The 15,124-nt window shown below is 44.2% G+C and overlaps 1 protein-coding gene across 1 annotated transcript in view; it reads left to right on the forward strand.

Moving 5' to 3' along the window:
• Positions 1-15,124, forward strand: part of GALNT12 (polypeptide N-acetylgalactosaminyltransferase 12) — a 101,362-nt gene that overhangs the window by 43,077 nt on the left and 43,161 nt on the right. The window contains exons 4-5 of the mRNA XM_045008033.1: positions 2,631-2,816; positions 3,477-3,594. Of these exons, the coding sequence (XP_044863968.1) occupies positions 2,631-2,816; positions 3,477-3,594 (304 nt within the window). The remainder of the gene's footprint in view (positions 1-2,630; positions 2,817-3,476; positions 3,595-15,124) is intronic.

The following is a 15,124-nucleotide window of genomic DNA, read 5'->3' on the forward strand; positions in this document are numbered from 1 at the left end:
ACACTTGCAAATATTTACAATGCCTACAACAGACTTTACGAAGATTGTATTGCAGATAGGAGACTATATTCAATTCTTCCCAAAGGCACCAGCTCTTGCTGAGGCTAAAGGACATGATCCAAACCCATTTAAAGTCAATACAAAGACTCCCATTGAGTATAATGGACTTTGAAGAAGAGGCCAAAAAGTACAACTTTACAAAAAACACAAGTGAGATTTCCAAAACTGCCTTGCCCTAATGGGTTTAGGAGCATGCATCACATTGACTTTCAATAGAAACATGCTCCTAACTTCCTTAGGCATGTTTGACAGCTTCCTCCAAACTCACTGATTTTTTTTAATTGACCTGTTACAAACAACCTGTCTGATTTGTTTCCCCTAAATTTTAACCTCTGGGACAGGACCATGTATGGTAAATTCCAGACATATTAGATGTAAAACAGCAGGGAAAGGTGATTAAAATAATCAGGATTTTAATATCAAGTGATTGAAGAAACAACCTTACGTATGAAGAGGCAGTCTGTAAGTAGTTTAGGTAAGCCAGAAGATGGCAGTCTTAGGAAGGACTTTGGATGAATAGTCTGATTTTCTTTACTGAAAATGTAGTGAATTGCCTTCCATACAACTCTATACAAATCAGCCTAGTCAGGTGATCTCAGAATCTGGATCCCTTTTGTTGAGGATGGAACATAAGTTAACTGTTTTTCTTACTTGTGTACTGAATATACTTTGGGTGATCTGGTTCAGTCTTAATTTGCAGAAAAAGCAGATTTTTTTTGTGCTTGTTTATCTGCTTTCTTTTGTAATTATACCTGTGTGGCAATTACTTTTTTTTTTTTAAATATACAGCAAAATATTTCTATGAAATATTTCCTTTAGGATGGAAAAATGTCCAGTGTTTCTTCAAGTTATGTGTGGATCCCACTGTAAGTGCACATGCACCTCATCATGTACATGAAAATAGAGCTGTTTTGAATAGCAGTGTCCATCAGGGCTGTGTATGCATCCTATGTATGCATCCTCATACTCCCATATGAGCATGTGCCCATATAAAGGGCTGGGTGGCTTCATCCCTCCCCTGTTCTGCTTGCTAGTTCTTCACTCAGGCTAAACTTTCTAAAGTTTTTGAAGCTATTCTGATCTACTGTATTTGACCACCATGAACTGATGCAACCCATTAAGACTCAAGTCTATTATTCAGACTCTGCCTCCCATACACACATCTTTGTACAGGGCTCCTTCTCGTGGCAGACTCAAAACCTGCGGGCTTCCAATCCTGTGCATCCAGCAATGGACTAATCCCTCTGAAGGATGGGCACAGTAGGTGTCTCTCTGCCTGGAGGAACTGCACATTCAGAGAAGATGCTTGGTGTGCTTGTCTTCCTCTGCTAGAATGCGTAAGACACGAAACGCAAGGCTTAATTGCCATCTGCTGGAACAGTCCATGAAGGTCTCCTCAGACCCTAAGGAAACGAGCTCTGGAATCCTGCTGGTGGATGAGCCAGCATGATCCAGCACCACACTGAGCAAGCAGGTGAAGCCTAAGACTAGCATGGAGAAGATGGTGCTGAGGAAAGATCCAGCAGGTCTCAGCAGCAGCTGAAGTCAGGTACTGAGAAGGCCACTCCAAACATGGAGGCAGAAGCTCAAGAAGGAGTGCAGTGTCCTCCCATAAGGACAAACACTGCTAAGTCTCCAGAGAGGAATCCACCAAGCCATGAAGGGTGTCAAGGCCTGGGGAGAAGCAGCAACCTACAGTGCAGCAACTCCTTCAGCACCAACCCCAGCTCCAGTGATGCACCCCTTAGCTTTGATCCTGGCCTGAGGAAATGGGACACGTTGAAAGACCAAACTGTCTCATCTCAGAGAATAAAAATCTGCTATAATGGTCAGGCTCTCTCACTGAACGTCAAGGCACTCTCCTTTAGGAATGTGCCAGCCAGAACGGTGTTAGACTTGCTGGAGCCCAGGGCAGAAGCTAAGGAGTGAGCCCCTACCCTGCCTCCTTTACCTGCTCACACATTGGATTTCTGCAACATTTCTGAAGCCCAAGCCCTGCTGCATGGGGCCGCCTGTGGTGTGCGGCCCTGGGCAATTGCCCTGCTTGCTATACCCCTAATGCCAGCCCTTTGTGCCAGTCTCTGAGATCTGCAAGGCAGCTAAGTGAAGCAACCCACTAACTTTTGTTAGACATTCTGTGCTTGACATGGCAGCCAGGTTGGATGCCAAATTCAGGAGAGCAGCACTTCAGTCACTTCTTGACAGATACAGCTGAAATGCCTCACTTCCACAGTTCAGGGAGGATACAGCTTGTCTGTCACCTACAGAAGGATTGTCCACACTAGGAGACACAGGGCCCAAGTGCAGCCCTGATGGACACGGTTAGCAAAAAAACTCTGGTCTTGTGTGCATAAGGTACACATGCACCTACAGCGGGATCCACACTCACTACAATATCTCGAAGAAGCACACCTACTGTAAGTAACTGATCATTACTTGTATCCCAATATATGTAAAATGGGGGTAAAAACTTTACTTTTGTATTAATAAACCCTTTCTTTAGTCCTGCCATTTCTAGTTTCTGCTAGTGTGAACAAAAATATTTTTTTTTCTTTCTTAAAATAATTTAGAATTGGGGAAGATGAGTCAGCAGTTGTGTGTCCTGTGATCGATGTGATTGAATGGAATACATTCGAGTACTTGGGAAATGCTGGGGAACCACAGATTGGAGGGTTTGACTGGAGACTCGTCTTCACTTGGCATGTTATCCCAGAGAAGGAGCAAAAACGAAGACAGTCCAAAACTGATGTAATCAGGTGAGTATTATTTTGCTGTATCTTCATTTTAAATGTCAAATTTTATAAAATTTACAAATTTTAACTTCAGCTGAAGAGAAATAAAAGAATTTGTATAACTGAGCACTTAGCATTCAGCACTGAAACTGAAAGTACAGAGTTTTTAAAAAATTGTTCTTTCTTTTTTTAATGTAGTTCCAGTCATTATGCTTTTGGCAAAATTTTGCTTTTAAAAAAGAAATCTGCATTACTTTTGCTATGTAAATTGTCATGAATGCATTTACTTAGGGGCTTAATCCATTGAAGTCTGAGAATTTTGTCATTGACTTCAGTGGGAGCAAGATTAAGCCCCAATTTTGTTGAAGGCAAGAGGCATGTATTTTCATTCATTTCAAAGCAACTGGAACCTGTGGTGACATTAAAATATACCTTGGTTTATCTTAATATTATATTTACTTCCCCAGAATTTTTTTCTCAAGTCCATTCTTAATGCATTTCAGAAACTCTTTTCCAATACAATTTTATTAGCAAATAAAGCTTAAGTGTTATATCACTAGGATACTTATCTGATGTGTATTGTTACTTTGTAACTAGAGAACAATTAAGAAAATAGTAGATGTATGTGTAGATTCCTCCCCCCCCTCCCCATACCTAATCCAGAATTATTTTTCTCTTGCATAGGTCTCCAACTATGGCTGGTGGATTGTTTGCTGTCAGCAAGAAATATTTTGACTATCTTGGCTCCTATGACACAGGAATGGAAGTATGGGGAGGAGAAAACCTTGAATTCTCATTTAGGGTAAGTGACACCATCAGCAATTTTGTTGGAGGATAAAAACTGGCTTTATCTTACATTTGCTTCTTTACATATTCTGCACAGGGAGGGAGGTTTAACATAGAGATGTGTAAAAGTGACAGTGTTTGCATAGAGATTTCCAAGAGTTTGTTTCCATCATTCTCATGCTCCAGAAATTATACTTACCCCACAGTGTTCATTTTGGAAGCAAAATGTGCAGAAATGTACTTTTATTCAGAATTTCAGCATGAAATTTTGATAAGTGGGCTGATGGCCATCTATGAAATTTGCCTTTGGTGGACTGTGAAGTAAGGAGAGAGGATGGGAGGAAAGAGAGAAGTTTATAGCTATACAGTAACTCCTCACTTAACGTTGTAGTTATGTTCCTGAGAAATGCAACTTTAAGTGAAACAATGTTAAATGAATCCAATTGTCCCATAAGATTTAATGTAAATGCAGGAGGTTAGGTTCCAAGGAAATATTTTGGGGCAGACAAAAGGGATTATACTGTCTACTGTACTGTACTGTACTGTGGTTGGGAAGTTCCCTTGGCTTACCCCACACAGGCATAGCCCGCTGCAGGCAAGGACGCTAGGAAGCACCTTTGCAGCAGCAGCAGCTTCATTTAACGTTGTCCCACTTAACATTGTTTCAATGTTACGTCCCTGCTCAATTAGGGAACATGCTCGTTTAAAGTTGTGCAATATTCCCTTATAATGTCGTTTGGCTGCCTACTTGTAAGATTCTGTGGAAGAGCAGTGACTTTACAAGAGAGCACTGCACAAGTTCTGCTTCTCTGCCTCCTCCCCCACCCTCCCAGTGCTTCTGTTTGGCGGCGCTTAGGACTTTCTGGGAGGTAGGGGCAGGAGCAGGGAAGCGCTGCATCTCCACTCCTCCCCCTCCCTCCCAGAAAGTTCTAAGCACCGCCAAACAGAAGCTCTGGGGAGGAGGCGGAGAAGCGAACTTGTGCAATGCTCTCTTGTAAAGTCACTGCTCTTCCGCAGAATCTTACAAGGAGGCAGCCAAACGACGTTATAAGGGAGCATTGCACAACTTTAAACGAGCATGTTCCCTAATTGAGCAGGGACGTAACATTGAAACAACATTAAGTGGGACAACGTTAAATGAGGAGTTACTATATTGACCCATACCTGGACCTTCTATAGTGGTTGGAGTGAGAGGGAGAGTGGGAGGAGAGAAAGATACAGCAGCTACTGATAGAGCAGAGGCCAGACTGTGCTCCTTCAAGGCTTTATCCAGTTTGACTTTAGGAATAGATTGGGGGCATCAACAGCAAACCCCTTGCGAAGTTGGTGAAAAGGGATGATCTACATCCCTCCACAGCAATAAGTTGGGACCACTGACAAGAGGGCTCACTTAAAGAGCCCCCACAAAGCAGTGTACTATGCAACAGGATGATGGTTGTGCAGTTCAGAGGGAAAACTGCCATGCATCGACGTAATAGCAGCTTATGGGTGAGTGGGTCTGGCTCGTTTCTCCAGGGATAGCACTCGGAGAACAATCAAGGTAGATGGTTATGCTAGAATGGGAAGGGTTCTTGGCACAGAAGGAGGGAGGAGATACAGGCCAACACATTTTGATGGCAAAAGGGCTTCTTGTCCTCTACTGTTTTGGTGATTACTGGTACTGCTGCAGTTTTCCAGGTGAGCACAGGCTGCTCATGCTTTACCCTGTGTGGTCCTCCTCTTGCTAGAGATGCAGTGTTAAGTTGTAGCCCAACTTAAGGTAGTCTTATCAGCTCGTGTGGGCTTCAGAACTGGGTACTTGGGAGTTTATTGTTTTTGCTCATCACCAGAAAAGACTTTTGACAATATTGATATCGCTGTGGTAAATCACTCTTTTTTGTTGCATAGCTTGTCTTAGAAGTGATTACTCATGGGTTAATGCCCTCCACCTGTGGAATCTGGAGATGGTCCATTATTGTTGCTGGAGCCTCCAGGACTAAGTTCCACCCTTCAGTTTAGGCCACCAGGTATTCTGCTTCTGGCAGTGGAACAAGTTCATGGTTCAGTTTGTCCTGTTTTGTTTTAAAACCTTTTTATTTTTATTCATTTTTGTGCATTGGTGACTTACAATCTTCCTCTTCGGTTTCCTCCTCCTCCGGATTAGGTTTCAACCACCTTGTCACTGCAGCGCCCTCCTGCCAGCCTCTTCTGTCCCCACTCAGGCATGGCTGAGCTGTCCTGCAAACACATGGCTTACATCTAATGTGAGGCAGCACTTACAGGCTCTGCAGCAAGAGAAATATGCCCTGCGTGTTCCCAGGGCCAGGGACTCGGAGTCAGACTGGCATGTCAGGTCCCTGCCCTGCCCTGTGAAGTCATGACCTCAAAGCACAAAAGCTCACTTGGGGTTTCTGAGCTTTGGGAAGAGAACCTAAGGACAAGGAGAAAGCTATCTGGCCAGCTTAGTGGGCAAGTCCTACAAAAGAGCTGGGCTGGAGGCAGAAAAACCCTGAAAGGATCCAGATACTGAAGAAGGTCCTCTGCTACTTGGGGAAAGTAGCAGGGCTCCTACCCAGCTCCCCTTCCTCCCACTACAAATTGGAGGAGTTTCATTATACTCAGGATAAGTGCTGCAAACCTTGGAGAGTCCCAAAAGGCAAAAAGCAAGTGGGGTGATAATCAGGGGTTTAACCCCCTCTCCTTTACCTTCTCCCACTGATAGTGTGTTTGCTGGGGCTTTTCTCCTAAACAGATGCCATCTCGCAAGGCTCTGTACCATGCTCACCGCCCCCCATCCCTTTGCAGCATGTCTGGGTATGTGCAAAAGACTATCCCTCCTGTGCAACCTTCCCTCAGGAATTGTGCCTGGCTGGCTCCCAGCCCAGGGACCCGTGCTCTGCCAGGGACGGGGCTAAGAGTCAGGCAGCAGTGGAATGGGATTTGTGCCTTGTGATCATCAGCCAGCCCTCGTTCTGCCAGGGACAGGGGCCTCCCTTTCTTCACCTCTTCCCTGCTCCAAGGCTGGCTCCACACACAGGCCTTCGGAGCACTAGGCAGTCTATGCCCAGACGCAGGCACTTGCCAATTTCACTCTCCGCAAAGCTGCATCATGGGATTACAGGGAGGTAAGTGAGAATTCCCTTCTCATGATCAGATGATCCTGACTGACTGAGGAAAGCCCTGAGTGGTACTAGGTTGCTCCTACAGCACTTACCAGGGTGCTAGCCACCCTGGGGGAGCAGGTAGACAGCCTTTCAGCTCCCATGGACATTTTCACAACTGAGGTATGTGTACCAGTACCCTCCTCTGTTATGTTGTTCCCAGGCCAGAGTGAACATTGTACTACCTTCCCCCTGTAAACAGTCAGGAGAAGAAATACTACACGTGCATCACAAAAAAATAAAAAAACACCTGCTGGAATTTTCCAGGACAGTACAGCAGTGTCTTGCAAGTAACCCATTAATATTAATAAAACGTCTTCCCTTTCAAGCTTTATTAGATACATGGTTTACCATTGATGCCTCCTTTGAGGGCATCATAAGATCCAAATGGGGACATCTGATTTAAACCAAATGTTAAACCAGGAATAGGCAGCCTATGGCATGCATGCCGAAGGTAGCATGCGAGGTGATTTTTAGTGGCACTCACACTGCCTGGGTCCTGGCCACCAGTCTGGCGGGCTCTGCATTTTAATTTAATTTTAAATGAAGCTTCTTAAACATTTTAAAAACCTTATTTACTTTACATACAACAATAGTTTAATTATATATTATAGACTTATAGAAAGAGACCTTCTAAACACATTAAAATGTATTACTGGCACACAAAACCTTAAATTAGAGTGAATAAATGAAGACTCAGCACACCACTTCTGAAAGGTTGCCGACCTCTGTGTTAAACTAACACATTTGTATATAAACAAAGAAATTTCATACATTTTGGGAGTCTAAAGGTGCAGCAGTAGCTGTACCAGTGAAAGACATAATCACGGCACCTGAAGGGGACTTTCTTCCAAAAAAACTCATAGACTACAGTAGAGGTGGCACACAGCACAGCAATTTCAAAGTCTCAGCAATAGTCTTTCAAACCAAAGGTTTTTCATGTATTTAGTAAGGAAAGCCTACTGTGCGGCAAATAAGTAGCTCATTGTCTAAAGGAGTGATCCTTGCTTGGATTGGGACATCTTGGGTTCTGTCTTGGTCAAGGTATGATTTGTGACAAGCAATGGTTCTAACTTGGCGATTGCAAGGAAGCCATGTTATATCCACAAATAGCCATTGTTCATCCTAAATGTATATCTTGTGCAAATTTGCAGGTGAAGAGCTATTGGGGGGGGAAAATCAGAGAAACTAGTAGCTGAGCTTGAAAAGAGGCCTCAGCCCTCACTGTCGAAGCCAGCATAGCAATCTGTTGTTGGCTACAAACAACAGCGGTATCCAACAGGGGCGGCTCTAGCAATCCCGCCGCCCCAAGCAGGGCGGCGTGCCGCGGGGCGCGCTCTGGCAGTCGCCGGTCCCGCGGCTCGTGGGACCTCCTGCAGACGTGCCTGCGGAGGTTCCGTGGCTCTGATGGAGCATCCGCAGGCATGCCTGCGGGAGGTCCACCCGAGCCACGGTATCAGCGGACCCTCCGCAGTCATGCCTGCGGCAGGTCCACCTGTCCCACGGCTCCGGTGGACCTCCCACAGGCATGACTGCGGAAGGTCCGCTGGAGCCGCCTGCTGCCCTGCCGGCAAAAGGCCGCCCCAAGCGCGTGCTTGGCGCGCTGGGGTCTGGAGCCGGCCCTGGTATCCAAGAAGGGATTGTTACCCTCGCAGAGGGGAAAATCTGGAGCAGAAACTTACAAAGCAACCTAGAAAAACTGTCTTCCAAACCACCAAAATCCTCATTATGGAAAGACAAAGATCATTTGTGTACAAGAGTTCACATTTCCTGTACAAGATTCTTCCTTCTGATCCACCCTCATAACCTAGATCCATAAGTGGCTGGTTGTAGTCACAGCAAGGCACAGGTTGCATGTTATGCACCTATACACATGCACTGACAACATGCCAGTCAGTACTGTGCCCAGAGAAACAGACCCATTCCGAAATGAACAGCTGCTGGAAAGGATTCATAGCCACCAGTTCTTCAAAATCCAGAGGCGCTTTTGATCACAATGCAGAGAATTGCTCATCCGGAGCTCAAAACAGACATGGCTCTGGCTGTAATTTTACCACAGTGATCAAGATATGCAAAGATCCAAAATTTCATTGCAACAAACATTTCCTGAGGGCTCCTTAGTAGCCAATTATCTCCAATGATTAGGATTCCTAGTGCCATGCATCAGCTTCAGCCCCTGAGTGGATTTCTCAAAATGCACCTGCAAAAATTATTTCTGAGGAATAGAATCATGCACTTGATGCAATGTAAAATTAGGTGTCATCCTCAGATCACAGCTGAATGCCTCTTTGTGGGGAGGTAAGGTAAGTACATACAACATGCTGAAAGCCAACCCAACTTTCACTGTAGACCTTTGCATGCTCTCTATGGCAGCAAGCATACTTGGAAAACAAATTTCCAAAATCTCATAGTATACATCCTTTTAGTTTTTCAACACCTCTATCAGGGTGTGTCTTTAAAAACAAAAAGGAGAAAACGCCACAAACATAGCCATATGGGATCAGGTTCTGTCCGTAACAGTGACTAGTACCAACTATATGGTGTAAAAAACCATACAGTGAGCAATTATGGTAGTTGCAGAGGAAGTCTCCAACTTCCTAGTTGAGATTGGCTTATGATTGGGGCATGAGTGTTGATATCCTTTCTGAAACCAGAAAGTAAACAAAGGTCAAAGCTTCTCCATGCCAATGGAAATAGTTCCTGGGTAAAGAAGAATCTGCTACTTTCAAGAGAGTTTACGTAAAGGATATGGAAAAGAGGAAAAGGGAGAGTAGTAGTTTTCCTCCTAGTCCGCCACTGGCCCAGAAGGAACTTTGCACTCGCTAGATAGTCAAGGACTCCACATTGTACCTGCCGAAAACACCAGAGCTCTTGAAGCAGAGATTCCTTCATTCAGACTGTGAACACCTAGAACTAACCGCCTGGATATCAGAAGAGAAGTGTAGTTCAGCATGGATCCTCCATTCTCCCTTGGAAATTCTGGAATAGGCTTCCAAGGCAGGGATATAGAATCTCCATCACTGGAGGCTTTTAAGAACAAGTTGGGCAAACACCTGTCAGGGATGGTCTAAGTTTACATGGTCCTGCCTCAGGGCAGGAGGCTGGACTTGATGACCTCTTGAGGTCCTTCCAACCTTACATTTCTATGATTCTGTGACTAACTTCTAATACAGGTTGGTATCCTGGTTGAGTTCTGTCTGGATATTTCACTCATTGATCTAGTCAAAATAACATTTCTAGTGTGAGGGGAAACAAAGCTCTTTGGGGGCAGCAGCTGCATCTGTGTTTGTTCAATACCCAGCCTAATAGGGCCCTAACCTCTTGTAGCTTATTGTAATACAAATATTATAATAATCCCAAAGCTCTGGTGATCTCAGCTACACTAGTGTTTTTCCAGGAGGTTTGGTTTGCGTCCTATAATCAGGCACCTTAGAAACATGAATACCAGCCATAGTGGCATTTTATAGCCAGGCACATCAGAACTTCTATTTGAGTATCAGATGCCAAGTTTAACAACAGTGACAAATTAGACAAGCGTGTGGCTGGTCTTTCTAGTGCCCATTACCTCTGGAAGGCAAGTTTTAGAATTTGTTCCCACATCCTACAAGAACCACACTGCCTTGAGGAAAGGGTTATTCTTATAGCTCCAGAAATCTCTCTTCAAAGTATGTTCCTCTTTTTCACAATTCCTGGGAAACAATTCTCCCATCACTATGTTCTAACCCCTGGAAGGTTGTGGCATAAATGGCCTAGAGCTCTAAAGTTATATTTCAAGCATATGGAGTACATACACCAGTTGTACCCTGTTCATCTCATTCTCTCCCAAATGCCAAGGCCAACGGCCTCTAGGTTGCTGTAGGCAAGATGTAAAAATTCTGCACCAGTTGGCATGCTAGACATCTGGGAAACAATTCACAGCAGTCCCCTTAGGCACTGAGGGAAAAGTGTATGAGTCTCCTCTGTGGAAGATTTGCAAAGTAAGGGCTAGTCTACACTTACCGCGCGGGTCGACGCGGTGAGTTCGACTTTCCGGAGTTCGAACTATCGCGTCTGATCTAGTTGGTACAGATCTAGATCAGGTTCGAACTGATCTAGACGCGATAGTTCGAACTCCGGAAGCGCTAGTTCGAACTCCGGTACTCCACCTCGGCAGCTGGAGTTAGCAGAGTCGACCTTGGAGCCGCGGAGTTCGGTTCCGCGGCGTCTGGACGGGTACGTAGTTCGAACTAGGGTAGTTCGAATTCAGCTACGCTATTCACGTAGCTGAATTTGCGTACCCTAGTTCGACCCCCATTCTTAGTGTAGACCAGGCCTCAGTTTCCATTCCTCTGCAGAGGCGTCCTTTGGTAAGAAGGGGCTACTGGATTGGTTCCGACACAATTCCTTATTTTATAATACTCTTGTTTTATATGGGGAGAACTTCCATTCCTGCCAGTTACTGTACTATAATGATTAAACTCTTCTTATCCTTTCCCTCCCTATGTCAGGTATTTACCGATCGCTACATCCCATGAGTAATGAATGAGAAGAGAAGCTGTGTAGCCAAATGAGAATTTTCATACCAGATAATTTTATTTTATTTCTGTCAGCACCTTCTCTCCAAATTTAACCCAACCTGGTAGTCTGGTAAATGAGCAGAATATACATTGAAAATTTTCTCTAAAGGGAGGCTTAGACATATATTGGCTTAAGGTTAATTTAATACATTATACCAAGTTGCCTTACCACTAAGGTAAGGCTGGAGTGTTTCTACAGCTGGCCCAATTTGAGGGTGGAGCTTAGTCCTGAGGCCTACAGTTGCAACAATATTGGATCACCTCCAAATTCCATAGCTGGTGGGGGCATTAACCCATTCATAATGAATTCAGAAAGATCCTCTGAGAGAGAAGGAAAAAGGAGCAAGTAAGAAATGTATTATTTTTTCCCCTCTTACCCTGTGACAGTGGATTTAAGTAATAGACAGTTTTATGGTGACATCTACTGAAGCAAGGAGGCAGAGAGTTCTGTAAATCTGCTGAGGTCTGGAGTGTCTTTCTACAGTTTTCTTTGCCTCCTAACTTTGGAAAAAGGGAATTTTCACTATTGCTCTCCTTCTGCCTGTTTCTGTAGTGCAGGGACCAAGAGGACAGGACAAGAATGAAGAAGGGGGTTAAAAAGAAAAGGACAGAAGAAGTCTGATGGCTTTGATTGAACGGAGAGGATGGAAGGCAATCTTCCAAACCCTGTGGCCAGGCACCCCACCTGCTCAGTCAGGGCCAGCCATTGTCTGATGTCACGACTCCTTCCTCTACATAAAGGTGGAGTGAGGAATGGGTCACCTGCAGGCAGAAATTGCATTGTTCACATGGGGAATACAAGAGTTCTCCAGCTGGATGGTTAGAATTGCATGAGGGCAGGGAAACACCAGAAGGCCCTGTGCCAAGTTGTACCTCGAGGGAGCCCCTTTTGAATGAGGTTGGGTGCCTCTCTCATCCCAAGGTATCCTTTCCTGGATATTGGCATCACTGTAGAGCCAGTTTGGAGTTTGAGGTGTGGTCCCCTGGCTGTTTGTCTGAGGGAGGATGTCCCCTTCTGGAAAGGTATAAAGCATTTCAAACAAAAATAGCCCTGAACCCCATAAAACGGTCCAGGCTCACCCTGTGGTTTCCTGCAAGACAAAAGATAAGTAGTCTCGGCGAAGGGGGCCTGGACTCCTAATTCCATGTGTCCAAAGGACCCAAGCTGAGCTACCTGAAGTTCCTAAAAGGGAAAACAAAACAAAGATGGTCCATCTACTCTTCAGCATCTTCCCTGATAAGCAGCCCCTGCCCCATGGGGCCTGGGAGCTCTGTGTTCTAGCTCTGCTCACCTCAGAGTGCCACCCTGAACTGGACTTGGATCCTCCCTTTTAAGGACCCACTGCTCTCCAGGTGCAACAGGCCTCACAGATGCACCAGGTTGAGGCTGATTGTGTCCAAAGAATGTCTTTAACATCTTCTTGACTGGAGTGCAGGAATCTGCCCACCACAGTCTCCAACAGGCCGAATCTGGAGCAGCAGAAATTCCTGCAGGACCTGAAAGAACAGGAGCAGAAAGGGGATCTCCCAGGGTGGGGCACAGAAGGCAGCTGGGGACAGAAGAAATACCCCTCAGAGAAGGATTTACCAGAATTGGGAGCAGAAGGAGACCTCCAGTTCTGGAGCTCATGGCTCTATAGAGGCAGAGAAAGGTAAAGAGGCGGAGCAGGGCTGCAAGCTTGGACCCCCAACTCCTATGCCCTCTTTTGTTATACTTCACATGGAGTTGTAGCCAGGGAACAGGAATGCTGCTTTACTCTGCTTTCCCTGCTGCTCCAGGTGCTGAGGGAGATCAGGCAGAATAAAGCAATTGTGATTTTGCTCTCTCTGTGGCTGCTCCTAGGTTTTCAGGCCTGAAAATCTAAAAATGAGTCCTTTTATGGCTGCTTCCAAGATCATCTTGGGGATTGGTATTTTGCATTGTTTCAGGGTGGCTGTGTATGAGTTCAGCAGATCAATTTCCTTAAAGAAGGTTTCTCCACTGAGTTGACAGACTGGTGAACAGCAGAAAATTTTCTGCCTTTTGTACTTTTGTATATGGAAGATATTGTGGCCTGATGTGGCACCCTAAGCAATACTCCCCTGTCTTGCTCATGGCAGAATGTCTTGAGATTAAAAAAGGAACTCAAAGAACAGGTAAGATTTTCATCAAGTGATTCATCAGTAGGACTTGACCCTCATTTTGCATGTTCTGATGGGGAACCCCTATCAAGCTTTAGGGAAGATTCCTTTCCTTTCAGAGGGCTGTCCTTATTGCAGCACCATCAGCCAGATGAGTAAGTGAAATGAGTGCCCATCATCTCTCCTCCATATCTCCAAAGGATTTTGGAAAGAGTCTTTTCACTGTTCTCTAGAACTCATTGCCATGGTGAATAGTGAATTCCACCTGAACAAACCCATTGTTCTTCTCATCTCTGTCCAAACAGAATACACTTTCTAGGTCAAGAAAATCTGCCTGTGTTGGATGTTAAGACTTGAGAACATGTCTGTCTGTCTGTCTTTCTCATGCTTAAATTTTCTAAACTGAAGAAATTATTTCTTTGGTTTTGGGAGTTGCACCAAGGGCAAGGGTCCAGCTAAAGACAACATTGCTAGGTGGGACTGAGGCTGCATTGTGAGTGTAGAATCATGTTGATAAGTCTTGTGCGAACTTGACAGATGCCATTTGGCTAGAGAAATCTCCACTTCATAGTCTGTGAGCACTGAGGCATAAGTTTCCAAGGTGTGTAAGGCAAGGACCTGTTATCTCCTTACTCCTTTTACATGTCATTATCAACTGAACCTCTCCGCTCTCTGGAAGCCTCCTTTGGCAACAGGGTTTTGCTAGTGGCACTAAAAAGTAAACTCACCTCCTGGTGTTAGTACTTGCTATATCTGCTCTCTGTCCCTTAATGCACTGTCATAGGATGGGAGAAAAGAGATATTTGAGAAGGTAAAATTACTTACAGGTAATTTTGTTTATCATAGTCTCATTTTCTCCTGAATTCCACCTTCCATCTTGCTGTGTGGTATGCCACTGTGTGCTTGTTTTATTATTTATCTAGCATACTGTTTCTCCCACTGGAGGGAAGAGTCTAGCTGAGGCGTATATCATCAAGGACCAGGTTTCAGAATGCTTTACCTCTCTGCTTCCCAATAGGTGGCATCATAACATTGCCTATCCCTTAAACCACTAGTAAAAAATGGGAGAAGAGACAACAACAAACAGATTAGCCAGAAAGTGATTTTCCTGTCTCCTTTGTTTAATATATTTGATAGTTTCCCTGATAATATGAAAATCTATTTTTTTAAATAAAAAATATTTTCCATATACATGCGGTTTTTTTACATATGGGCAAAGTGAAGGGAAAAAGTCTGTCATTCCATTGTTTTTAGTGGAAAAATTCCTGTGCTTTCTAACCGAAAGCCTTGTGCTAACAAGAACTAGAACACACACATACATATATGTAAGCACATACCATATTATAGTGAAAATTTTCAGCTGAAACATTTAGTATACAAAATTATTTCTCAAATTCATGTCAGTTTCACTGATTTGTACATGTCATGGGAAAAAGCAAACAAAATTCAGAAAGTTGAAGTGGTTTGTTTTGATATGTTCTGATTTTTTTTATTCAAAATGACTTTTTGTTTTTCTAATAATTTCCTTCCTTTTTATTTAAAAAATCTTAAAATACTCCACCCTCAATCAAAAATCACAGTTCAGGTTACATAAAGCATTTTGTGTAACCAAAATATGTCTTTTAAAAATTTTCAGAAATGCCTACAAACCAAACAATCAATGTGCACAGCTCTACCTTAGCTCTACATTATGTATTAAGTACTCTTATGTTCTACTGGCTGGATGTGG

The sequence above is a fragment of the Mauremys mutica genome, chromosome 2, assembly GCF_020497125.1.
Source record: "Mauremys mutica isolate MM-2020 ecotype Southern chromosome 2, ASM2049712v1, whole genome shotgun sequence".
NCBI lineage: Eukaryota > Metazoa > Chordata > Testudines > Geoemydidae > Mauremys > Mauremys mutica.